We start from the raw sequence: 26,424 nt of genomic DNA on the forward strand, positions 1-26,424 counted from the left end.
TTCGCGGTATAGGGTCCGCTGTATCGATAAAGCTGAAAATTTAGAAAGGCTTGTGAAAGTAGTTCTCATCTCATGACTCCTATTATTGTGTCAATGGGTTTCAGGCATAAAATAGCTGTAATACGCAGATAAATTATAAGAAACTGCATACCAGCGAGTCTAATGGTGTGATTGGGTTAAATCATTGCACTGGGCTGAATCTTTTTAACTGATCTGATACCGTTAGATTCACCTGTATATCGGACGTAACGCAATTTAACATGTTTTGTCATTTTCGGTTCTTTATAACGCGGGGACAACAATGGGAGCTCGGAAAGTGCAAAAAGCAGCTCATTATTCACGTCTGACACACCTGAAAAATTGCAAAAATACACGCATTATACTACCACCATACCCCAATTATTCATATCCACATACACGGTGACATCTTTGTATAAATATTAATAAACTTTCTCTAATAATGGTTAATTTCTATCAAATACCGTACTGGCATACTTCGGGGTTGTCGTGCCGTATGCTTTCCAACGTTGTTTTTTGGTATATTAGCACTTTCCATATTCATATTGTTTAAACTTCATCACACTTATTTGTCAAAATGATCTAATGAAGAGAATATTCACTCATTGAATTCGTATTGTCACTACTTCCGCTGCCATTAGTTTTGATACCTTTTCATATTAAACAAAGTCAATAAACCCAACAAAGCACAACCCTACTTTAATTCTTATTTGCAAATATGAAATAACTAAACCGTTACGCTAACGTAATCATTTTTATTGTCTGTTTTATTTAAGTAATGACTATTATGCAGTTTCCACATTGTAATTATGCGATTTCTACCTTAAAATTTCAAAATCGCCATATGAAATTAGAGAGGATTTTTTAAAAAAAAATAGAGAAATATAGTGAGAGACCAATGGCAAAAATGGGCACGCATTCTCAACTTTCATTTAGTCTGCAATTTCTTAAATGATTTACGATTGAAACCGTTAAATCGAATTTTTCGGAAGATTACAATCATTCATGAGCGCATATCTTTAGAGCTTGGTTATAATAATAAGCTTGATACGGAGCAATAAACTTTGAACACATCATCACTTATTTATTATAGACTTGATTAAAATCAATAATTAACTTTTTTTGAGGTGTAGCCAGTATGAAATATTACACCCTCGCTCTAGGAAATCCATGCATACAAAGAGGTAATTAATTTTTTAATTTCATTTGTTACCAAAATCTATGTTACGCTGCACCCACATACATATTTATACTGATGTTACATAATTACCACGGAATGTGGGCACAATTACGATTATTATACGTATCTACAGATATTAAAATTGTTACTACATTAAGTGCATATTTTTAACTTGTCACTTAACGATTATCTCAAGTACTTTAGATATTGCTATTTTGAGTTACTTTCTTTTTGATCTTTGCATTTCAAATTGAGATAGGGGCTTTGATATGCATTTTCTTGTTGTGATGGTACTTTTGCTTTTTTATCAACGTTTATAACCACTCGATACAATGGAAAATGTGGGAAGAATGCAATTAAATTTATTAATATAATTTTGTCTTTTCAGACAAAATATGCCATTATCACAAAAATCGCCCCCAATTCGTGGTAAAGCGATAAGCTGATAAGACACCACAATCAATCGAGAGTATTAGGAAGTTTTCGCATTGCACTTTGATGGATTAGCGTAATCTTATTTCTTTGGTTAATTGATAAATAAGTCTGCTGACTTGTGAGAAAATGCTGAAAACTGAAAAAGATGGACAATTACTCTCGAAACAAAGCAATAATGTCAAGGCTTTAGAAGATATTTATATTACATCACAGTATTTGAAAAATATTTATTAATTTAAGATTGAACAAAAATAATGAAGTATAATGATAAATTTAATAAGTCAAGATTTAATTTTAAAAAATCTTTATGAAACTTACAACGTTGAGCAGGCAGCCAACAATACGCCGTTTCAAATCCGATTGTTGCCTAACGGCACCAATTTCTTTCGATTTAGCATGGTCGACCGTACCATGAAAACCTATAACAACTCTTCAGGCGAATAAGATTTATATTTGAGTAACAACACCAAAAATACCCCAACTTGCATTTCTAGAAGGTTCTAATTTTCCAGGTTTAATGGATTTTTTATTAGAATTGGGCTATACTACATAAGGTGATACATCCATTAAATGTAAGAGTAAAATTTTGGCGACAATCCGAAAATTTAATTGAGACTCAGTTATTTGTTGAAGTACAAAAATTTTGAGCACAGATTTGGAATTTTCGTAAAATTCTGCAATGAATTAAGTTTCGCTTCACAAATAAACGAAATATTGACCGAAAAAAATTATATAATTGAATTACATATTTGAATTTTTCGGATTCTGTGCGAGAAATACTATAAGAAATAGCAATTCATTTTTTAGTGCGTCAAAAAGGCAAAAATTCGATCTTTTCAATGATGCATTACAATAAAAAATCGATGAAATAATTTTTGAGTTGTACGCAAAATTGCATATGGAAAATGACTAAAAACATTTTTTTGAATATGCGATCAATTTTCAATAATTATCATGTAAAGTACTTACCCTAGCAATGAGTTTAATAAGTCGTTGGAAAGCTTATTAAATTAGCTTTCCTAAACACTGTCCAGCAATCCCATAACAAGATTTTAAGAAAAAGAAAAAAAAACTTTTGTACAGTAGAACTTAAAAAACAGATTTTTAAGAACATTACAAAATTCGGACCTGATGGAGCAAACAGATTTCAGATACGGAATCAAGCGTCATATTATTTTACAAATAAGTATCAACTACAATTTTTTTCCAAAAATTTTTGACTAGTGTAATTTTTTTAGTATACTGCGTTGGAGGTGTGGAGTGTGTTTTGTAAAGTTGCAAGGAATAAAGGTGGGTGTATAAAATAACTTTAAATCTTGAATTTTCCGCGAAAAAAAATCTGATTATTTTGGTTTTGTAAACATTATGCCGGCAATCAACAATACACTCAAATAATTCTTTTCATTCTATTTATAAGATGTCAGTGGTGTTTGGTGTGTGGTGAGAAACGAAAATCCCCTAAGTTAGGTGTTCTGTTGGTTAGGAGTAAATTAATCGATTGTTCACGTTAACCTATAAGAGTGTTTTTTCGATGATAAATTGATAGAACATTATCAAATATAATGTTGATAATAAATAAATTATCAATAGAAAAAAATATGAAGACTTTGGCTTTGTAGCACCAAAATTGGTGAAATTAAGAAGAAAGAAAAAATCCGTCAACATGGCTTCTAATAACAATCAGCAGAATGGATGGCTGAGTGGTTTAGGAATGGGTTTTGGAAGCTCCTTAAGCTGTGTTCCTGAACAGCAACAGCAGCAGCAACAACCAGGAGCTTCCTCAGATCAAAATCAGTATGAACAATTAGACAGATCTAATGTTGGCAGCAACACTCTAAAGGTTTTATTTCTATACAGTAGCAAGCAAATTTCTAGTATTATTCTTTTTTGAACAGAGAAATCCCAAAATGGAACTTTCAAAAACCGATCTCCTCAAGCTAGTTACGTATTTTGAAGGCGAAATCCAAGCAAGGGACATTGCTATTGCAGCTATGAAGGTACTGTCATTATACATTAGAATTTCTTAAATAACTTTATTTGCTTAGTCTGAGCGGTTAAAACAAGTGGTAAATGTGGGACGATACAGACCAGCCGTCGCATCAGATCCCTACACCGCCCTTTTACGCGACAACACCGCGGATGGCCCAAATTCAAAACCTGTTGTAAGTGAGCAAGAAATGGCTGTTGCAGCTGAACAACAATTGCAAGCTTTGGAACAATTGGCGCTCCAACAACGACGCGCACATCAACACATGATTAACATACTTAAAGATGCAGAGGCTAAACATAGAAAAGTTATACAAGAATTAGAAGAAGAAAAGTGTAAACATGAACATGACACAGCACAAGGAGACGACATCACTTATGGTCTAGAAATGGAGAGAACTAGATTAAGACAGGAACTGGAAATGGAAAGATCTGCTAGAAAGAAACTGGAAAAAGAAGTCAAGAAACAGTTAGAAATGGCTGATGAAGAAAGAGCAAGGCAAAAACAAATTGTTCTTCTGTTGCTCGCGGAAAGGAAGAAAATAATTGTGAAATACATTGAGGAGAGAAAAAGGAGTGAAGACTTAGCACAAGTAATTACACAAACACTCAATTTTTCACAATTCATGGGAGTTTTCAGATTTTATCAGAAGAGAAGTCGAGGATTGATAGTATGGCTGAGGGTCTTGAGGAAGAAAGCAAGAAATCCCTGCAAATGGAAGCTGAATTAGAGAAACAGGTGCATGTTTTTGAAGCTGACAAGAAAACCATAACTGCACAACTTGCAATCAAAGAGGCCAGGTAAACCCCAAAATAAAAAAATTAAATTTAACAGTAGTCAAAACTTTTCCTTTCAGGTGTCAAGAGCTCGAGACAGAATTACAAAAACTAAAAGCTGAATATGAACTGTTAAAAAGTCGAAATAGTACAACATGTGATAGTGCAGCTCCTATGATAAGTAGTGTAGCTAAAGTGGTACAACCAACTGCAACAGTTTCCAGCGTCCCCGTCTCGGGCCCTAGTAAGAAAATAATAAATTATATTTTTTGTAAATATAACAATATGATTGCAGCCACAGGAATCGCTCAGTCAGTTACTCCAGGCCAAGGTCTGCGACAAACGACGGTAGCGCCCCCCATTCCCACTACAAAGGTAACATGTCTCAGTTTTGGCCTTTAAAAACAAAGCTTTGTAGTTGATGACAAGCACTGGCCCACCTCAGCAGGCACCTGCAGCAAGATCTCAGCCTAAACCACCATTTCATTCTCAGTATCAAGGAACCACTGCTCCTCAAACTCCCCCCAAAAAAGGAACAGTAGCGGGAAGAGGTGTTCCTCCTCCTATTCCTCCGAACAAACCTGTCATTCCCTGTAAACAAACACCCGGTCGGCGACCCGAAAGTGCAGAAAGTGATAAAAAAAAAACAAGTAATGCTGGGAGTAAGGAAGCAGCGGCGGCTTCTGGAGAAAGTAGTCGTAGTGGTTCCCAAGGGATAGAAATCTTAGGACAGGAGCTTGCTGATTTTCAACAAATGTTTGTTACTATGGCAACTAGCAATAATACTTAGGAATGATTTTTTTAATTTATGTATTTGTTGGCAAGTTGAGGTCTAGTAGTAATCAGAACTGACCTCAGTCCACTCCTTATGTGATAATTACTAAATTAAATCAACATTTGAATGCATGAGTTATTAGATTTATTTTTTTACTGTCTTGCATTTGGCATTGCAACTTTAGCCCAGTAACTTTATACAGGGCGTTTTCAAAGACTATAAGCGATTGTTTATGTACCAAATATATAAAACGTCATTTCTTTGTGACTGAACTTTTAGCATGACGCATGCTCTCATTGAATTCAAATTTTATTTGCATAACTGAGATTGATATTTCTCTATTGCTTTTGTATTTTTGTAGAAAGTATTGTTAATTTATAATGACATTAGTAACGACTTAAATTTTGTTGTATTTTTTACAAAATAAACTTTTTCTTTTACTCTCGCCTCCCCTTTACATCACCACTTAAATTGGCGTCTTACTTATAGAATTACTTCATAGGTGCAACAATGTATATGTAAAGTAGATATATCTGTACATAGTGTAAAATGTTACTTGTACAAAATAGTATTAAAATGTGTATATGCATATAATAGTTGCTAAGGGTAGTAAGTCATGGATCTCGTAAGTGACAACTTCCTTAAAGTTACTGAACTATTTAAGACAGTGCATTATAATGAGTTGCACCCAGTGATTTTGTTTGTAACTTATGATTCTAAGCTTTATTATTAGTTTATTTAATTTAAATTAATGTAAATGTAAGGGAGCTAGTCGTTAGTGTAGCTACCAGTGGTAGAAAATGTCTATCACAACTATTAATGAGATTACATTAATCATATTTCAATATGATATTCTGTGTTTTACTGGCTCTGTGTATGATCTCAAATGTAAGGAGCACTCATACCTTGTATGTAGGTACTAACTATTATTTACTTCCCTCTTCCTTGTTACTAATTTTAAATTAAACGAAATTAACAAAACCAGCCTTCATTTAGTAACCATCTTAAACTCTCCTTTATTAAAACTTGAAATTACATTGGGTGGACGCAACAAAACAACGTATTTGCTCTGAATTTTTTATTGGTAATATTACAAGTGTATAGCACAGCTGCTCGAATTAGTATAAAGCACCAGAAGGAGCACGATTGAGTTTCTATATACAATAAAAATGTAAGACACTGTATAATCGTTCAGTTTATATACAACACTACAAGGCCTGTTATCACGCTGTAGAACATTTGACCGTTCTACGTTTTAGACTGATATGTTGGTATTGTCATTCGTAAAGTTACAATTACAATTTGTAACATATTCTTTATTGTACACACACATTTGAGTTGCTTTGTGATTAAAATCATCTCTACCGTTGGTACCTATAAATGAAGAAACACAAAATATATACAAGTAAACTGTGATAACCGGAATTCCTTAGGAAGTATACGATGCGACTGTGGGTCGGTGGTACGGGCGTTCAATCCTTACAACTTACTGATAAGGAAAATAATATTAGTAATAAAAAATTTACAATAACATCTGTATTTTTGTACGTAAAAATTCTAGTATTATCATTCGCAATGTGGTACAATGTTTTATCTTAAAATTATTACTCAAAATAAAAGAAATTTTCGCTCTGATGTGTATAACTAGATAATTACACTGGACTAAGAAACATATCACATATTCACTTTTTATCAAAATTTATAACTATATAGCACCTATGCAGCCAATGGCACAAATGCATAATATCTCACAGCCAAATATATACATAAATTTCAAATACTGACAATACAAAACTAATAGTACTTCAGAATGTAATAACTTTATAAATGGCAATTATAGGTGCTATCGTGGAAGTAATTACATAATTTTAATATATACAAGAATAATTACAAAAAAATATACAAGATACATACAAATGTAAAAAACAGAGGTCATTATTTGTTCCAGTTCGTATATAAATGAGACAACTTGAGCAAATTCTGCTCAACTTAAAATACTGACGTAATAAATATCAATGACACAAAATAAAAAAAGGAAACTCAGATTGAATATCAGTTAAGAAATTTGCGACAACGCCTCGTCCCGCAAGTACACGGAATCTTATCTTCTTCAATAGGAAACTTGTAATCGTACGTTAATTCTTCTCCACAAATTATTCTTCTCAAGGCAAATATGATAATATGCTTGTGGCCCAAAATCTCAACCACTTTTGAATAACAGTTTGGCTAAAAAAACTCAATTAAACACGGAAAACACAAAGCAAAAACTTACATCACAAGAATGGTTGATGAATCTCGCTGCATTACCCGTCATAGTCGCGTCCACGACTAAATTGTCGTCTATTCGAAACATGTAACAACCGATTCCTTTGGAATTGTAAAATTTCTCTCTTTTATCCGTCAAGACAGATCTAATTACCTACAAAATCGACATTCGTTGTAATAGCCCAAACCTAACTCTATTGCCACTTACTTCTCCTGAGTACTCAATGACCATCTCCCCAGCTTCAAAGTCTCGCAAACAAAACAATCCTCTCCTATGTATCTTGGAACGATATACTCCTACTGAATATTTGCTAGTGAGTTTCAGTTGTCGGAACCGCATCGCCATAGGCAAATTATTTACAGAGCCCCTTCTAAAATAAAACATTAAAAAAAATACAAGAGACAGTGAGGACATACCTAGGCACTAAATCGGAACAAATCAAGCTGTGTTCAGGTTTCCGATGTTTGGATGCCAACCACCCGAACATGTCGTAAGGTTCATTTCTTTTAACATGTGGTGCACACCTAGCACACCCGCTCGCATGTCCAATAAGATCATCTTCAATTTCAATAAATTTGGAAGGAAAATTAAAAGTTGGTCTATATTTGGTACATTTCGTCGCGCCAGGTAGTTGTTCAATTAAATATTTCAATCCTGATGTCTTCAAGCCCAAGATTTGAAGACTGTTAACGACGTTTGTAGAGTCGGACTGCAGTAGAGGCATGTTGTGTGCAGCTCTCGCATTTTGGACAGCCTCAAAAACTTTAGTCCACAAATCCGCAATAGAAGTGGAAGAGTATTTAAAACCGTCTTGCGTTTCAATTGTATACAATATCGATGGAACATTTTCATTCTCTTTCTTTTCAGGTGCGGAGAAATGTTTCGATGTCTCTAAACTAATTTTTTTCTCTACTTTCTCTTGTCTGTTTTGTTTATCACTTAAAGATAAAATGTGCAATGTCTTTGGTGGATTGAAATTCGATTTAATAGGTTTCAATGGTGCGATCTGTACAGGAGAGTTGCGATTATTGAAGTTGTTGTTCAGTTTGTAAGCCGTTTCCGTTGGTTTACAATTAAAATTAGTAATTTTAGTCGCGTTTTGACTAACTGGAGGAGGTGGTTCTTCAAAATTATTACTAACTTTGTACGAACCATCTTGTGTTTGCTTTTGAAAAACTAGTTTCAAAGCGGGATCCTTCTTGGTGTTATCTACCTCAGCTTGAAACCTAATCACAGGTTTCGGACTTTCTAGTAGTGGTTTCTTTTCGAAGTCAATCACGGGTTCTACAACTTTGTTTAACGTCTTTATTTCTTTTCTGATGGATTCAATTTTTTCAAGAGGTAGCTTCGTTTTTGGTTCTTTCGTTTCTTTGATGGTTTGCATAGGAAGGACTCGACTCATGGGTCTGCTCTGAGGTGTAGTAATGGGTTTAGGTGTTGGTGTTACTATATTAGTTGGTATTCCTTGTTCTGATACGAATGGAGCAGTTGGTAGTGTAATACTGTTAGACACTGTCACGGTAGGAGTTGGTTTTTGAAACGACGGAGATGAGTATTTACAAGAGTTAATTTCGGGTGGTCGTATGACATTTGTGATGTTTCGTGGTACTTCTAATGACTGGGAATTCACCAATTGCCCTGTATTTAGTAAGACGAAACTATTAGCGGAGACATCCAACACTGGTTCTAATTTGCTGGTTTGAAACACTTGAGTGGTGGTTGAGTAACTGCTGTTAGCAGTGAGTACTCCTGGTACTGTTGATGGGAGAAATTGTTGCGACTGCATTACGGTATTTTGAACAATAGTTTCGAAACCATAATAAACCGGTTGTACTTGTTGGGGACTCCAACTCAGCGAACCGTTGCCATCCATTATCAATTGATTTTCTAAAACTCTTGGCTGTTGTATGATCATTGTCGGTTGAATTCCTGGTAATAAACTTATGAGGTTACTATCAGCTTGGAATTGTACTAACGGCTGTGGAGGTATCGTCGAATTCAGTTGAGGGGTGATCGTTGTGACGTACTGAAGGTTCTGTCCAGACTGTTGTTGAAACGCGTCGACAAATGTAGGCATAAAATTTGTAGATGGTAGGTGCTGAACGATGACGGAAGGTGTGGAACTTGCTGGAATAGTAACTTCTTCTTCCCCATGTGTTCGCTTGGCAGCAATTGATCTTCCTCTGCTTTTAAAAGTTTTTATGGGGCTCTTAGGGGGTAGTACCTGTTCTAGGGGTTTCACCCATCTGTTTCCCGGAACATTAATTCCTTGGGTTATTACCGAGTTGCTAAGATGTTGATTATTTAATAACTTATCCGTGAACGCAATCTGATTCGAAGGAGATACATTGATTATAGATCCCACGTTGGTAGAATAAGGTAAAGACTGAATGGTGACTGACGGCTGGAACTCTATCTGGGGCTGGACGGTTGTTGGTTGAGTAACTGACAGTGAGCCTGCCTGATTTATCGCAATAGTTTGGTTTAAAATGGAATTATTCGCATTGATGACAGAAGGCGATGGATTTACAGAAATGGTAGCGTTTGGTTGTAATGTAAGCGGAGGATTCATACACAAAGAGACAGTTGGGTTCAAACAGTACTGCGAAGCAGATTCATTTACAGGAACTGCCGATTGAGATACTGCAAACACATCACTACTAACGACTGGCTCTGGATGTTCTGTTACAGCCGGTAAATTACAAGAGATTTCAGGTTCAATCATAGCTTTCGGTGCTATCAATATCTCTGGGTTTTGCGGTACCGAAATAACTTCGGACGTAGATTTCGAGGCAACAAAAGTTTGAGTATTTAACACTGACGTATGGATTTCGTTTTGATATGATTCGTACGACGTTATAACAAGGGGTTGGGGTAAATCGACAGAGAGTGGAGTCTCCGGTATATGTATTTGGGGGCCACATTCTATACTATTGTTATCCTGGTCTTGATTCAACTCAGAGTCACTCTCACTAGTACACATAACTTCACATGCATCTAAATGTCTTTTGTAACTAGCTTGAGTTCGGTAAGTACATTGACAACGTTCACAAGTGACTGGTTCTTCTTCCCAAATATTTGTACACATAGTACCAACCGGCGACCCACAATCACTCGAACTGTCATCAAAATTCCCATCAACTTGCAACAATTGAAAAAATAGATTGTTTTCTCTTGGAGTTATCTTCCGTTTTTTCATCACAGGAGAAAATGAGTTATCTAATTTGCAGCTGAGCGTCAAATTACACGCTCGCTGCGCTTTATTTTTCAACTCGGAAGAGTCAAACTTCTTGTATTCTTTCCCGTCAAACTCTTCAATATTATCAATATCGTCATGTTTTTTATCACTACTAATGATATTAGTATCGGAAGTATTCGTCTCGGACTTGGAATCGCTACTGATAAAATCTTCGTACGACATCAACTTGGGAAATATATCCTGAACGGAAATCCCATCAAGAAGTTCGTGTGGAAGCTCTTCAAAAATTGCATCTGTTATTTCTGGAGAAAGAAGATCTGCCCCGTTTTGTGGCTCTTCTCCATCGTCGAATTCCATAACGTCTAATTTTTTCTTATCGATGTCTTTATGCCAGAGAAAAATTTCTTTGAGTTTGCGCTCTACAACCGACTTCGGAAGAGAATGATCAACAGTATAACTCTTATCTATATGCATATTGTTAATATGAGCATTTAAAATTGACGTTGATATCTTGTACGAAACTAATCTCCATGGTTCCACCGTTGACCAAAACAGCCTCGAACAATTATATCCTGTTGGAATGATAGTTTCAGTTGTATCAGATAACGAAGGATTAATTTTCCCCAGACTGGTAACACAAAGAGATCCCACCATAACATTAATCTTTTCAATATGCGAGTACTGCCCTTTCTTGTATTCGGCTAATTCGACAAACACAGATCTCCGGATGTTAAAATCGGTGGGTGTTACAATAACTGTCGAGTTTTTTGGTACTTCGTGATTGCAACAATACACGCTTTTGTCATGCATGAAATGGCACTTTGCGGTTCGCGCACATAAAAAATGAAATACCTCGCAACAGTTCTTGAAGCAGCAGCCAACAGTCGCTCCTTTTTGTTTGCAATATGAACAGCGCGTGACTCGTCCTCTTGATAAGGCGTTATGGACATTCTGAAGCGCGCCGTCAATTTCTTCATAAACTTCCGATGACCACAAAGCGCAATTTATATGTACCCATTCGTTTTGACCACAGTATAACAATCGAGATTCAAGATGACTTAAACCATCTCCGATACTTTTACAGAAAGAGCAATACCGTGAATCTATAGAGACACATTCTATTTGGTCGTTGTCTTCGTCGCTGTTGGTACTACTCAAAAATCGTTGTTTGGAACTGTTGGTCAATGTAGGATCATCTACTGAAGGCTTAAACCAAGGGAATACTGACTTGAAGATGGATCTGTAGATACAAAGCAATTCCTCAGAGTGCGAGTTCGTTAAAACTTCTTCCATTTCTTTGTTAAAGTCTCTTACTGAGATGTATTCATTCGAATTTGACTTCCGTTTGATATCCAACAATGTACAACTTTTCGTTTCGTACGTTTTTAAAGCATCACTTTTGACAAAACTGTTAAAATTAAGTGAATTTTCATGATTGTCATCGCCACTATTCTCACAATCGCTTTGTTTTTTATCAGACCCAATTCTAGTTAACAAATAATTGTTTAGAAGACTTAATTTTAACATACTTTTCGCAGTTTTGTTCTTACTCAGTAACCGTAAAACTTGGTTAAAACTAAACCTCAGTTCCGACTCCACTGATTTCCACCAATATGGAGGGTTTTGCTTGGAACACACACAACACAAGTACTTCACGGAGAGAGGAAGATAACTTAGGATATGATAATACTCTTCTGAGAGATTCTCGCACTCGGCATGGACCCACTTCTTACATTTTGTACATTCCATCATCTGAAATAGAAATTTTAGTTACGTACTATAAAGAAATGTTAAAAAATACCTTTTCGCTATTATCTAGACTGAAAGGGACCAAACAGACGGAACAAGAACTCCCTTTTTTGCGTATCTTCACACATGTCATACACAACGGCAAGTTTCCGAAGAATTTTGTCATTGTCACTTCACCACAGTCTTTGCAGCTGAGACATTTTGAACATATCTGTAAAAAAATTAAATGTAAAACATTTATTCAGGAACCTGAAATATACTTACAACTGGGCCCCCTTTGGCAACTTTCTCCGTCTTCATGCATTCAAAGTGGTAAGGCTTGGTGCATTTCTGACAATTCAGTTTTTGTCTTCCGACTTGGTTGCAAGCGTTGCAGGTGGTGCATCTAGGACAAAGCCAAATGTTCTGTCTATTGCTACTCGTTACATTTGTAGGAGTGCGTTCTAAGCAGTACGGGTGATATGGTTCACAACACAGAGAACAGTGCAAAAGTGCTTCCCGGCCTGCGCTACCGCAGAGAAAACAGATGGCAGGCATTGGGAACTGTTGAGAAGCAATAAGACAAAATCCATTCTGATTAACATCATCCAAGTTGCAGTTGTCCCAGAAATCAGTTGAGATCATATTTTGGACTTCTTGGAACGTTGGCTTCTTTTCAAAATCTGTTTTGTTCTGAAAGTAATCGAATTAATTGAAAATCTTGGAAAATGACCAACTTACTTCAGATCTGATGGGAGTACATGATAATGAAGACAAAGCGGAAGAGTATGAAGAAACAGATGACACAGATGAAACTGATGAAGGCACTCTATGGCTTCTATCCCTCCTAATGTGAGAAATAACATTTTCATTTAATAATAATGGCACCTTTGTAGATTTATCAATATCAGATGATTCATATTCACTGCTGTCATCTTTTGCGGGTTTCTGAGCTTCTGGAGGTTCAACAGTGGGTGTTGTAGACACAATCTTACTTTGTGTTTTTTTCAGATTGGAACTTTGTTCTTGAAACTCAGACTTCTTCTCAGAAGGGAACGTGGCCAACGGCTGTCCTAAAACTATAGAAGCGCTCCGACAGACGTGTTTCACCCGAGGTCCTTTCAGATCAATTTTCTGCCTTTTAATGTCGGAAGTTGGTGGTGGAGTCACAGGTTTCGTGTTCTTGAATCTCACAGGCCTTTGATTGACTTCAGGTTCAGATCTTGATTGCTTCAGTTGATTATCAATGTTCCGAACGCTGACTTGCCATAACAACGGTAACGAATTGTTGAACATAACATCAGATCCTTGCATATTCTTAGGAAGTAACTGGATTAGACTATTTTTCAAAGACAATGGCATTTGAAAGGAACGAAGGCACATCTTTAGCCAACAAGCTGGACACCTAGATCTATATGCACATCGAATGAGTTTCATTTGTTGACTCCTTACTATGGGGGGAACATGACACATTCCTTGTCCTTTGTGACACACCAACGTCGAAGTGTTCATGTTTTGCCGTTTTATCATTTTTGAAATGAATTTCCGACATGATTCACAACTGTAAATGTTGAATTTACGTGCTTGTTTTACGAAACGGTAGAAACGGACGGCGCCGCAAACACCGCAAGTGACTGTCCCTGGAGGTGAGCCATTGGTGGAAGTGCTGGAGAAAGGCCCTTCTGAGCCCTTGGGGGTTTGGTTGTGGAGTTTTAAGCGCGCTTGTCTGAGAACTACACCACCATTGGAGAAAGGTTTTGATGTTGTTGCACAATCTGGTTTAATCAGGGAACTTTTCGATGGATTTTCGCTTTGTTTTATGCAATGTCTTTTATTTATAACCCGTTTTTTCAGTGTCAATGTGTCACTGAGATCAACGTTGATGAACCTCTTGTTTGGTTTGATTACACGTGATGAGTGCACACTTCTGGTGGGCAACACAAACTTCCCAACCAAATTATTACTTTCTTTTTTTATTCCGCTTCTGCACTGTCTAAAATTTTTTATTGGAGTGTAACCATGCACAGACTTCCTTGTGATGTTTGGTTTTCTTGCACCTTGACAGCTCAATTTGTTTTTCACTGCTAACTTTACACTATTTTTATTACAAAGTTTGGACAGTAAACCACGTTTAGAAGAATTATTGCTCAACAATGCTTTAGAACTCTGTATCTTCCTATTCAGTCTTCTTCTCAATGACACTTTTGCATTTATAGGGTTTATATTTACACTCTCACTGTTCTCTACATCGTTTTCGCCCTAAAACAACAAAAACAATCAAATTTCACAGCATTTACGCAGAAGAAACTGTTTTAGTTAGTATTTCAAAACTGTTTATGTTTACCTGTTTGTTTTCTACAATACTTTTAACTGTCAGAGACCCTTTAGATTCAATAATTCCCTCCGAAGTCGGTGGAAGAACGTTAATTCTTTTCCGGTTAACATGTTTTGATGGCTTTCCGGGAAATTTTGAACGGCCCATTTTGTTTTATATTTATTATTTACATTTTAAAGACAGGATAATCAACAATCAACGCATCACACATTTCACTAGTTTAGTGTAATCGCTGCGTCGGTAATGCAGAGAATCATACCGATCGTACACTATCCAACATAACGGACCGAAATTCCCTAAACAGCTTTGTCAAAATACCGGCAAAAATCGAACAAATGGTAATATTACAACATACATATTTTTAATGATGACTTTTATATTAAAATATACGAAAGAGACTAAGTTTAGACGTGTTTATGTAAAGAAAACGAGCTCGGAGTTTATTCCCTGTTGAGACCTTGAAGATAAAAATACCCAAAGCGGAACATAAAGGCGGGCTTTGACAGCAGAGAGGGAAATTCAAATGAGAAACGCTCAAGATTTCTTTTTCGTATTGCATAACCGGAGGACAATGTAAACAAAATTAAGAACTTCTTATGTAAATATTGATATGTAATTAATAAAAATACAAATCGATATTAACAACACAAATAGCTTGTAATCAGAGTAAACATTGTATGTTAGTGCCAAATAAATTTAATAAATATACAGCGAATTGGAGCATTTTTATACAATTACCATTAAAAAACACTAAATTTCGTTATCATTGTCTAGAAACTCTACATGCGTAAAAGGAAAGTAGCCAGTTTTTCCGTTCAACTCCCCTTCCCATTGGCCATTGATGTTAGTTTTCGTGACAGTTATAATATCCCCAATTTCCAATTTTAAAGCGGTTTTATCATAAGCATTTGGTACACGGACTTGTTTCACTCTTGCTTTCGCTGGAAGCTTTCGCTAGAAAAATCGCATTAAAACACTGTCAACTACAACCACTCCACAACATACTTGCATTTGACTTCGTTTCATGGCAGTTTCAGCTTGTTGAGTTGAGGACGTGACACTACCTCCAGATCCGGGTCTAGGAATTTCGATAGTTGTCTGCCCTTCTTCGTACTGAAAGATAATCTTTAGAATGCTAGAAATACATAACGGGAGATGTACTTTTTGAACGTAGGGAACAGGGATTGATCCTCTTTGTCCAGCGCTGTTTTTTGCAGTCCACCACTGTTCTTCGTCCTTAGCGATGATAGTGAGAATCTCACCCTTCCTAAAGACTAGATCGTCGGGGTCCTAAAAATTTCAATTTTAAATTTCGTGTCGTCGGTTTTTCGGTCGACAAAAAATAAATTAAAATTAGTAATATTATCTCCTTGCTGAAGTACATATTGTTACGAGAAGATTCTGGAAGCTTCGAGCGCCAGCGCTGGAACGTTCCGTTCTGCTCTAGAGCGAGCGGTTCGTGGAATAATTCTTATTCATACGCGGAACTCCCGAATATTCTCGCAGCGCTCCAGCATTAGGCTAGTAGTAGGGGAATATCTGTATATAGGGGAGTAGCGATAGGATTGTAGATAGTCTAGTATTTGGAAGTCCTGTAAAGTGAATAATTGTGAAGTACGAGAGTGTTCATAGTGCACAATAAAATTGTTATTGTTACAAGCGAGACTTTTGATTTTTCGGCCAACGTGACAACTGGTGTCAGATAGTGGGATCCCGCACAGTCTTGTGATCGAGAAAATTCTGGAATTTTCGATCGGAAAATTCGTGACATTACCGGACTGTGACATTGTTACCTGATTGTGGACAATTTTTATGCCTGTTCAAACCAGACAGCAAGCCGCAGAAATGGAGGCGCTGCAAGAATTGATGGCTTCGATGATGGCGAAAATGGACACCCAACAAAAGTTGATTACGAATTTAGAAGAAAAAAGACAAAGAGAAAAACTGGAAGAAGAAGAACGAAGACAAAATGAAAAACATGAAGCAGAAGAGAGAAGACAAAAAGAAGAAGAAAGAAGACAAAAAGAAGAAGAAAGAAGACAAAAAGAAAAATTAGAGGAAGAAGAAAGAAGACAAAAAGAAAAATTAGAGGAAGAAGAAAGAAGACAAAAAGAAAAATTAGAGGAAGAAGAAAGAAGGCAAACAGAGAATGCAGCAATCCTGAATCAGCTTAAAGACATGGAACAAAACATGAACGTAACCATTATGGTTAAGGTCGATGAAATTCAAAAAGAGGTAGAAGAGTGCCTAGGAGGCGTTAAGGAGGAACTACTAGGCGTCAGAGAGGAAGTAGAAGAGTGCATAGGAGGCGTTAAAGAAGAACTGCAAAGCGTCAAAGACGAAGTGCAAGTACATGTCAAAGATCTGGAGCGATTTAAACAGCACGTGGAAAATGAGTTGCTACGCGTGAGGCGTCAAGTTCCAAATAGGACCGGCCTGACCACAACGAAAGAAATGAAACCCCCGACTTACGATGGGTCGACTTCACTGGACAATTACAAGCTGCAATTTGAAGTGGCGGCTAAACAAAATGGATGGTCGGAAGAAGAAAAATCCTCATTTCTGATAGTTTCCTTGAGAGGGGCGGCTCTGGACCTGCTAGAGACAATTCCAGGTCGAGACAAAGAGCGGTACGACCAGCTGATGGCAGCGTTAGAGGCCAGATTTGGAAACCAACACCTGCAGCAAGTATACGTCTCAGAGCTCAAGACGCGGCGGCAGAGAACTGGAGAGTCTCTGCAGGAATTTGAGGCAAGTGTCAAGCGCCTTGTTTTGCTCGCCTACCCTTCGGCTCCGGCGAATTTTGTGGAACAACTAGCTGTGGATACGTTCCTGCAAGGGATTCGAGATCCAGAAATACAAAGAACCGTCCGACTGGGCAGCTATCACTCCGCAAAAGAAGCTCTGGTGCGCGCTCTAGAGGTGGAAGCCGTTTTCAAGAGCTCTGTGAACGTCCCTGATTACCGACGAATTCGAGGCGTGGGCATTGACGAAGAAGAAGCAACACCTACCGCTTTCGTCACGAAAGCCGAGCTAAACGACATCCTCAAGGAAAACAGGGAGCTACGGATGACACTGAAGCAGCGAACTAGCCAGACCTGCTATCGTTGCGGAAAACCAGGCCATTTTAAACGTGACTGTAGGGTTGTTCTTAGGAACGACCAGAACGGTCCCCAGTCACGTCCTCAGCAGTCGGAAAACTAAAGCCCAGCAGTGTCAAGGGGCACACACTGGCTGGGGAGAGCACAAGCCCCAAAGTTATTTCCGTTATGCGTTTGAAGAGGAATTTTGAGAGTTTGATAATTGAAGGAAGTGTGAATGGGAGAAAAGTGAAGATGACGGTCGACACCGGAGCCATGGTTTCCCTTGTGAGAAAGGACATGTTGGACAACAGGACATCTCTGGAGACAACGAGTGCTATTTTAAAAACAGTCACGGGAGATGTCGCCACAGTAAGTGCCGAGGCAGAGGTCACGGTCCAGTTGGGAGGTATGAAGTTTCGGCATCGGGTGCTGGTGGCAGGAATTGAGGATGAGATGATCCTGGGAATGGATGTTATTGGACGACATGGGATTTCCTTTAATCACAACGAGAAGATCCTCAAGATTGGAACCGAAAGCTTTGTGTTATCGACCCCAGAAGTAAAAGAAGATGGAGTGAAAGCGTTCGCCTGTGAAAATACTTGTGTGGATGGGAACAGCGAGAAAGTGATAAGTGTGCGTTTAGGAAGTAACTTTGGGAGCTGCGTTGGAATGATTGAACCGACCAGAGACATGACAAAACCAATTCTTGTTGGAAAGACACTAGTAAAAGTGACGAAAGAAATACCTGTGCGGGTGGCGAATATCAACCCTACTCCAGTCACGATCAAGAAGGGCGATCTAGTTGCTGTGTGTGTTCCGATCTCCAGAATAAGTGACGCACAGCCATCAAAGAAAAACGTGAAGACCGTGAAAAAGTTAAAGCTGGAGGTAGACACGAGTGACCTTTCTGAAGAAGAGGCTCTTAAAGCGCAGGCTTTCATCAAGAAGAATAAGGACGTGTTCGCCGTTGAGAATGAACCATTAGGAAGAACGAACATCGTTCAACACAGAATCAATACGGGCGACCATCAACCCATCAGACAGGCACCGAGAAGGTTACCGTGGGCGAAGCAAGAGCAGGCCGAACAGTTGGTAAAATCCATGCAAGAAGAAGGGATTATTGAAGAATCCAACAGTCCTTGGTCTTCGCCGGTTGTGCTCGTAACCAAGAAAGACGGTAGTACAAGATTCTGTGTGGATTACCGAAAACTCAACGATGTTACCAAGAAAGACAGTTTTCCATTACCCCGGATTGACGACACTCTCACAACTCTGTCAGGGTCGACGTGGTTCTCAACCTTAGACCTGAAGAGTGGATATTGGCAAGTGGGACTTCATCCCGAAGACAAGGAGAAGACAGCGTTTTCCACGGGAAGTGGCCTGTACCACTTTACGGTTATGCCTTTTGGGCTTTGCAACGCACCCGCTACATTCGAAAGACTAATGGAATGTGTGTTGCGTGGATTGACATGGAAAACTTGTCTGGTTTATTTAGACGACGTTATGGTCATGGGTAAAAACTTCGATGAACACCTGAAGAACCTTCAAGAAGTGGTAGACCGGTTTAGGGGTGCCAATTTGAAACTTAATCCGAAGAAGTGCCATCTATTTCGGAAGAAAGTGGAGTTTCTGGGGCATACGGTGTCATCTGAAGGAATCAAGACCTGTGAAGATAAGATTCAGGCGATTAAGGAATGGCCCAGACCCAAGGACAAGCACGATGTGAGAAGTTTTATTGGACTTTGCACGTATTATCGGCGGTTTGTAGAAGGTTTCGCCAACATTGCTGCACCTCTGCACAAACTAACGGAAGCAAAGGCATCATTCAACTGGACATCAGACTGCGAAAGCAGTTTCAAGCGACTGAAGTTAGCTTTGTGCACTAGCCCGATTTTGAGCTACCCCAGGACTCATGGAAAGTTCGTCTTGGACACAGATGCCAGTAACATCGGCATTGGAGCGGTGTTATCGCAGGTGCAGGATGGAGAAGAGAGAGTGATCGAGTACTACAGCAAAGTGTTGAGCAAGCAAGAGAGGAATTACTGCGCTACAAGAAAGGAATTGCTGGCCGTTGTAAAATCTGTAGAGCATTTCCACAAATACTTGTTTGGCCACGAGTTCTTGATAAGGACTGATCATGCTGCCCTCACGTGGTTACTACAGATGAAAGACGCCGAAGGACAAGTGGCTAGGTGGATTGAGCGGCTGCAGCAATACCACTTCAAAATCAAACATCGACCAGGAAAGCAACACAATAACGCTGACGCTCTCTCTAGAAGACCTTGCAAGGATTGCAAGCAGTGCGCGAAGATTGAAGGGCCATTGCCGATAAACAGGATGGTTATCGGTTGTGATGATGACTGGACTACGGAGAATCTTCGGAAGGATCAACAAGCAGACCAGGAAATTGGGCCACTGCTGGAGTGGAAAGAAACGGATAATGGAAGGCCGCGTTGGGAAGATGTCTCGGAAAAGAGTCCAGGGTTGAAGGCGATGTGGGCGCAGTGGGACTCACTGCGAGTAGAAAATGGGGTACTGAAAAGGGCTTGGGAAAGCGCAGACGGGAAGAAAGTAACCTCCCAGTTACTAGTGCCCAAGAATAGAGTTCCCCAAGTACTCAAGGAGGTCCATGACGGAACATCAGGCGCTCACTTCGGAGTGAACAAAACCTTAAGTAAGATTAGGCAGCGGTATTACTGGGTTGGCTGCCGGGAAGATGTCGAACGATGGTGTAGGAGATGTTCAGTTTGTGGGGCGAGCAAGGGACCTCGAACGCGAACTAAAGGAGGCATGAAACAATACAACGTGGGAGCCCCGTTCGAGAGAATCGCTCTAGATGTGGCCGGGCCATTTCCAAAAACTGATGACGGCAACAAATACATCTTGGTTGTGCAGGATTATTTCAGTAAATGGCCGGAAGCGTATGCTCTTCCCAACCAAGAAGCCACAACAGTAGCTCGAGTCCTGGTGGATAATTTCTTCAGCAGGTTTGGAGTTCCACTCGAAATGCATTCCGATCAAGGAAGGAATTTTGAGTCTGGCGTTTTTCAAGAGATGTGTAAGCTGCTGGGAATTAGGAAGACTCGAACCACACCCTTGCACCCGCAATCCGACGGCATGGTCGAGAGATTCAACCAGACGATGGAGGAACATCTGTCCAAGGTAGTGGAAGAGCACCAGAGGGATTGGGATCGTCGACTGCCCTTGTTTATGATGGCCTACAGAGCTGCCATTCATGAAACCACGGGAGAAACACCAGCGAAGATTATCTTTGGAAGAGAGCTGCGTCTCCCTTGTGATCTTCTGCTTGGTTCGCCTGGGGCGGAACGAAAGGAAGTACCGGAATTCGTCGACAACCTGAGAGAGACCCTGCTGGATACACACCACCTTGTGAGGCAGAGGATCAAAATGGCTAGTGACAGAATGCGGTCCAGATATAATGTGACGGCTAATCATGAAGGATTCAACGAAGGAGACTTGGTGTGGTTATTCAACCCTCGGCGAAAGAAGGGCCTATCTCCGAAGTTGACACCCACATGGGAGGGACCGTATAAGGTGATCAAGAGGATCAACGACGTGGTGTATCGGATCCAACGCAGCGCCCGTTCAAAGATGAAAGTAGTTCATCTAAATAGACTTTGTAAATATCACGGAGAATCAGGTGTTTGGTCTGATCGGGACGATCAGAACTAAGAGGGGGGCAGTGTTACGAGAAGATTCTGGAAGCTTCGAGCGCCAGCGCTGGAACGTTCCGTTCTGCTCTAGAGCGAGCGGTTCGTGGAATAATTCTTATTCATACGCGGAACTCCCGAATATTCTCGCAGCGCTCCAGCATTAGGCTAGTAGTAGGGGAATATCTGTATATAGGGGAGTAGCGATAGGATTGTAGATAGTCTAGTATTTGGAAGTCCTGTAAAGTGAATAATTGTGAAGTACGAGAGTGTTCATAGTGCACAATAAAATTGTTATTGTTACAAGCGAGACTTTTGATTTTTCGGCCAACGTGACAATATTCTATTGGTCTGGATAAAAGAAGCTTCTAGCTCAAAGTTAGTGTGCAAGTGAGAATAAGCAGATTACAGGGAAATTGTCAAGAAGATCGGAAATTTCTGCTCTCCTAAACGAACGTATCGCATTCAAATCTGTTCTATATAAAAACGTTAAAAAATCTTTTAAATTTATAAATATCTATTTTTCTCAACACTCAAAAAAATAATTATAACATAGATAGTACAAAATGTTTGACATTCTTTCTAAAATTTCAGAAATGCAGATACGTTTTGGTTAGAAGGGCAGTATTAGTTCCAACTTTTTTTTCAAAGTTAACTGCAAATGAAAATTTAATATTTAATTAAAATACAGTGGCGGCCAAAATAAAGTCTTTGACCACATTTTTTCAAAAATTAAACTGTGGAAAACAAGAAAAATGACATTGATGTTAGTTACAGTTGTAGACTATTTATACAGTGGTTTGCCTGTTTTCTTTTACTTTTAAATACATCTGGAATATTCAAAACACCTTTACATTGTAGGCACACATTACCCTCTGTAGGTTAACAATTATTCAGGTAGTTATAACGTCCTATTAGTAGTTCAACAGTTTAATTTTTGGCCTGGATTGCAATGTTCAAAAGTTGTACCACTTTATTTTGGCCGTCACTGTATGAAATATTAATATGAACAATTCAATTGGATTTGATTGTCGTAACTTCCCAGTCACTTTTTGTTTAAAATTACAGCGTCACAAAATGTAAAGCAATATATTTTTTTTAATACACTTCCAAGTTAAATTAAATCGGTACCTCAGAAGCAGAAGGGTCTCCAATTTTCGTGAAAAAATGGTTTTTGTTACAGCCAAAAATAATTTGTGTAAAATAAAACGAGTTAAGTTTTTTTTAAGAAGTTGCTTAACTGCTCCAAACTCATTCGAATTGGTGTTAAAAGACAGTTAATTATATAGGAATACTACAAGCCAAAATTCGTGTATTAGAATATGCCACGAAATGGTACACAATAAAACAATTTCTTAAGGTTAACAGCCCATTGAAGTTCCTGAATTTGGAGTAATGTTAATATATTTTGTTAACTATAATTTGTAATAAAAAATTACATATTTTTGTAAACACATTGACAATTTATTAAAAATTTCTGTTCGTAAGTCCACATAATGCAATTATGATTAGAAGCATAAGCGACCAAGTGTAAAAAAATGCCTAAAAAACTAATTTTAAGTCCTTGGTTACCATTATTATATACTGTCTGAGGTAAATAAATCTGTAACTCGCAATTTACCCCTAAATTGCATATTTAAAAATTGAGATTAATCAGAATATCTTTATTGTTGATTTTCTCAAAACAGTGATTTATGGAGAAAAACCTTCTTTTGAGGTACCAAAACAAAGATCTAAGCAAAAAAAGAATCTTAACTCACCTGTCCATCAAAATCAAACTTGGCTATAACTTTTTCCTCTTTTTTGCTAATAGGTCTAATAAGCGGCGTTGTATCTAGATAATGCACCTTATAGAATGAAAGCAAGCTGGGTAAATCAGGAAATATTTGATCTCCAATTCTATATTTAATTTGATCCATTTGTTGCATCTTGTTAATAATATAATGGCTAACTTTACTATCTTCCCTAAAAGAAAGTTGTGGTAGTTTGGGGTGAATTGGATTAAAGTTCACATACTTTACACACAGCACAAAGTCTCCAACACAAGTGGCACTATCACGGACTAAGAAAACGCCACCACCTTTCTCTGCCATAAGCATCTCAGTTGCTTCTTTTCTGCCAATTGATCCAAAATACCAGCTGAAAGCAAAAAAAAAAACTAAATTAGCAAGTGGAAATAGGGGGTGTACTAGGACTCACCTGGCCTTATCTTCATGATCAAATGTATTAGCCATTTTTATGGTTTTCACAATTTTTAACACCACTTAGAACAGTAACAGTTAAGCATGTTTAAAAGGACTTACAATTCTAATGAATTAATACACTTACATACCTATATACACTCCAGTATTGTTTAAACGATTAATTAGCCTATCTTAACCTAATTTTTTTTCTCATATTATGTTTGCGTTTACTACTCTTCCCACGAGAGGACACATATCACTCTAAACGATTCGTTGGCTTTTAACTAACTTGAACGACTAATAATCTTGACTTGTACCTTCACTATTTATTGTTAAATTGGTTTTGCATATTTTCGTCAACAGCGCACTGTTCACCTAATGAGGTTTATCGCTGTCGAATGTCGACTCCAAACAGCAGCGCCAGATATGGCCGACTGACCTGGCCTGCCTTCAAGCCTAAGGGCAAAAAATATAAAAGCTGACCCGCGGAAAATCTCTTCAAATTTTCATTTACTACAAATACTTTCAACTGTATTTCTAATTGCACTTTTGTATATTTGCGACCTTTGCTGAAATACCTATCATTGACACTCTCTCTTTGTAGATAGGTAGATGATTTCCCGTGTGGTTTTCGTGATACTGATAAACGATTAAATGTCGCTTATCAGTATGACAATTCCAAACGCTTGAGTTTCCGAAAATGTCACTTGAAAATGACACTCGAAAAAAATCAGCCTTCTATGCTCAAAAACTATCTATAGGTGTCCCAAAATAACTCCGTGAAATTGTAGTTTGGAACTGTCCCGTCATAATTTTCAAAACTAACTTGATAATAAAATAATAAGGTGTACGTCACAGAAAGCGATAACATTTAAACAACTCTCCTAATGCAAAGTTCCGTGAAAAAAGTCGACCTTATTGTTTCTTGTTATAAGGTTCAGAATTAGAATATCTCATTTTCGAGCGCCACTGTCCCTTTAATTCATATAAATATGAATAAATGAAAATGCATATCCAAGATTGTAAAACCTTTTTACTTTGCTCTAGTCGTGAAAGAATGAAACAATTTTTGGAGTTTAGATTGCAATTTCCGAAATAAGATCGATCTGCTTTTTAGAAAGACAATGTATAAAGGTTTAACGGCCATAGGTCCAAGTTTTTTAAATATTTCAAATAAAAGCACAATTTGCTAGCAAAAAAATGCTTGAATATTTTAATCCTTAAAGACGTTATACATAAGGTTCTGTTTCAAACCAGTTTTTTAAAGTAAGAGTGTGCTTCAAATGTTTGCACGTGATGTGACGTCACCACATTGTGAGTATTTTTACAAAACTCAAAAATCGCTACAAATTATACTTTTTAGGTGTCGTGATGTCAAACGGTGATAAAAAACTAATTTTGCAAATTTTTATCTTTCAAAATTAAAACAATTTTGGGGGTAGCCCGTTTAAAAAAATATACAAATATACAAGGTCATAGAAAAATGGTTCATCAAGGACGGTTAACTATCTTGGAATTCAAAATAACTTTTTTTCGTTTTATTTAAAAAGATTTAGGGCTTTAAACTTGTCCAAGTAAAATAAGTCAATTCAATTTTAAATTTTGTGAAAAATTCAAGTAATTTTTTGACCAAATAAATAATTTGTGACTGAAATAAACGGCGTCATTAAGAGAAAGAAAAAGTATTACAATTTTGTTCGAAAAAAGAAGAAAATACAAATTTTTAAGAAATGACCATAGTTTTGAATAGTACACACATATAACCGCCGTAATAATGATAGTCTTATGGGCAAATAAGTTTATTTACACAATTACGAACCAACTACGCCACTGGAATAAAATAATACCTGTCAGCATGACGTTAGTTAAAAAACTTTCTTGAAAGACTTTGATTTGAAATTTGGTGGTCCTTTGCAAATTGACCTTTGGTTACAAATAATGCCTTTCAATATTTAAACGGTTAAAGAAAACCCGAAAAAAAACATTACTTTTCACGGGTACCTCCATCATTCCTTTTGCTATGGCCCTAATGGTACCTAACAACCTGTAGAATGTGACAATTTAAAGCGTTAAAAGTGTTAAGAACCAAACCGATCAAAAGCAATAAACTGTTCGAAAAAATTCAGCAAATTCTAAGAATGCAGCCTAAAATAAAAAATACGTACAAATAATGGAAAGATTAAAAATATAGACAATCCCAATAAAAAACGAACAATTCAATACATTCTAAAATAAATTTGAAAAATCTTAAATCTAAAGTTTAAGATTCTATGCATAAACAGAAAAATTCACATTACCTTAAGAATTATTAAAATCCATCACTAATAAGTGTGATAAAAAAATCTAAAAATGTGTTCCAAAAAAATCGCATTCTACAGAATGTAGAATTTACAGTTTAAGAAACTTAAAATTCAAGCATAGGAAAAGAAATAACGCACATGAAGTGAAAAAATGAAATATGTATCACCAAATTTGACATTGCTAAAACAAATTAAATTGAATTTTAATTTTGTATTTACAATTAAGAGAGATAATGTCTCAATTAATACGCATCTATAAACGCAATTTTAGAGCCAGTTATTCAAAAATTGGTTCAAAACAAAAATTTTTATAATTGCCTTAACTACGCAATTAATTAAGACCATTAAAATAACTCATGGTTTGGCTCACGATGCTTACACATTTCGCACCTGCTTATTACACATAAAATTCCATTTACATTAATTTCGTTACTGAAAAACAAAGAGGAATTTCCTGCTCATGAGTTTGTTTAATACACTACGAAATT

At 37.4% G+C, this 26,424-nt stretch overlaps 3 protein-coding genes across 5 annotated transcripts; 1 reads left to right on the plus strand and 2 right to left on the minus strand.

Moving 5' to 3' along the window:
- Nucleotides 1–3,054: 3,054 nt before the first annotated feature.
- On the plus strand, nt 3,055–5,302 carry LOC148167295 (CTTNBP2 N-terminal-like protein). Its single transcript, XM_088047846.1, has 7 exons — nt 3,055–3,473; nt 3,529–3,630; nt 3,679–4,212; nt 4,260–4,420; nt 4,477–4,640; nt 4,692–4,771; nt 4,815–5,302. The coding sequence occupies exons 1-7, from the start codon at nt 3,297–3,299 to the stop codon at nt 5,184–5,186; spliced, it is 1,590 nt and encodes a 529-aa protein (XP_087903972.1). The 5' UTR covers nt 3,055–3,296; the 3' UTR covers nt 5,187–5,302.
- Nucleotides 5,303–6,234: 932 nt separating this feature from the next.
- trx (histone lysine N-methyltransferase trithorax) lies at nt 6,235–14,950 on the minus strand. The gene is made up of 8 exons (XM_088047845.1): nt 14,709–14,950; nt 13,106–14,623; nt 12,650–13,057; nt 12,438–12,596; nt 7,854–12,388; nt 7,645–7,807; nt 7,444–7,590; nt 6,235–7,397 (listed from the first exon to the last, which is right to left on the minus strand). The coding sequence occupies exons 1-8, from the start codon at nt 14,844–14,846 to the stop codon at nt 7,224–7,226; spliced, it is 7,242 nt and encodes a 2,413-aa protein (XP_087903971.1). The 5' UTR covers nt 14,847–14,950; the 3' UTR covers nt 6,235–7,223.
- Nucleotides 14,951–15,290: 340 nt separating this feature from the next.
- Nucleotides 15,291–24,234, minus strand: Crk (Crk proto-oncogene, adaptor protein). Of its 3 annotated transcripts, none has more exons than XM_088047847.1 (6): nt 23,786–24,234; nt 23,653–23,716; nt 23,470–23,592; nt 23,214–23,418; nt 15,705–15,989; nt 15,291–15,653 (listed from the first exon to the last, which is right to left on the minus strand). In XM_088047847.1, exons 2-6 carry the CDS (start codon nt 23,685–23,687, stop codon nt 15,450–15,452), a joined length of 852 nt encoding a protein of 283 aa, XP_087903973.1. In that variant the 5' UTR covers nt 23,688–23,716; nt 23,786–24,234; the 3' UTR covers nt 15,291–15,449. The 3 variants fall into 3 exon arrangements, with proteins under 3 accessions (XP_087903973.1, XP_087903974.1, XP_087903975.1); XM_088047848.1 differs by having other exon boundaries at nt 23,782–24,234; XM_088047849.1 differs by having other exon boundaries at nt 15,705–15,812; nt 15,861–15,989; nt 23,653–24,227.
- Nucleotides 24,235–26,424: the final 2,190 nt, after the last annotated feature.

This window comes from Gnatocerus cornutus, chromosome 10, assembly GCF_029298725.1.
Source record: "Gnatocerus cornutus isolate USDA-ARS CGAHR chromosome 10, icGnaCorn1.1, whole genome shotgun sequence".
NCBI classification, from domain to species: Eukaryota; Metazoa; Arthropoda; class Insecta; order Coleoptera; family Tenebrionidae; genus Gnatocerus; species Gnatocerus cornutus.

Bases quoted from the DNA above. Each gene is read 5' to 3' on its own strand.
- LOC148167295 (XM_088047846.1), top strand. From the start codon at position 3,297: ATGGCTTCTAATAACAATCAGCAGAATGGATGGCTGAGTGGTTTAGGA. The intron at 3,474-3,528 runs GTTTTATTTCTA...TTTTTTGAACAG, and splicing joins TTGGCAGCAACACTCTAAAG to AGAAATCCCAAAATGGAACT. The intron at 3,631-3,678 runs GTACTGTCATTA...TTATTTGCTTAG, and splicing joins TTGCTATTGCAGCTATGAAG to TCTGAGCGGTTAAAACAAGT.
- trx (XM_088047845.1), bottom strand. From the start codon at position 14,846: ATGGGCCGTTCAAAATTTCCCGGAAAGCCATCAAAACATGTTAACCGG. The intron at 12,597-12,649 runs GTAAGTATATTT...ATTTTTTTACAG, and splicing joins TTGCCAAAGGGGGCCCAGTT to ATATGTTCAAAATGTCTCAG. The intron at 7,808-7,853 runs GTATGTCCTCAC...GTTTTATTTTAG, and splicing joins TGTTCCGATTTAGTGCCTAG to AAGGGGCTCTGTAAATAATT.
- Crk (XM_088047847.1), bottom strand. From the start codon at position 23,687: ATGGCTAATACATTTGATCATGAAGATAAGGCCAG. The intron at 23,593-23,652 runs GTGAGTCCTAGT...TTTTGCTTTCAG, and splicing joins GATCATGAAGATAAGGCCAG to CTGGTATTTTGGATCAATTG. The intron at 23,419-23,469 runs GTATGTGAACTT...ACTTTCTTTTAG, and splicing joins GACTTTGTGCTGTGTGTAAA to GGAAGATAGTAAAGTTAGCC.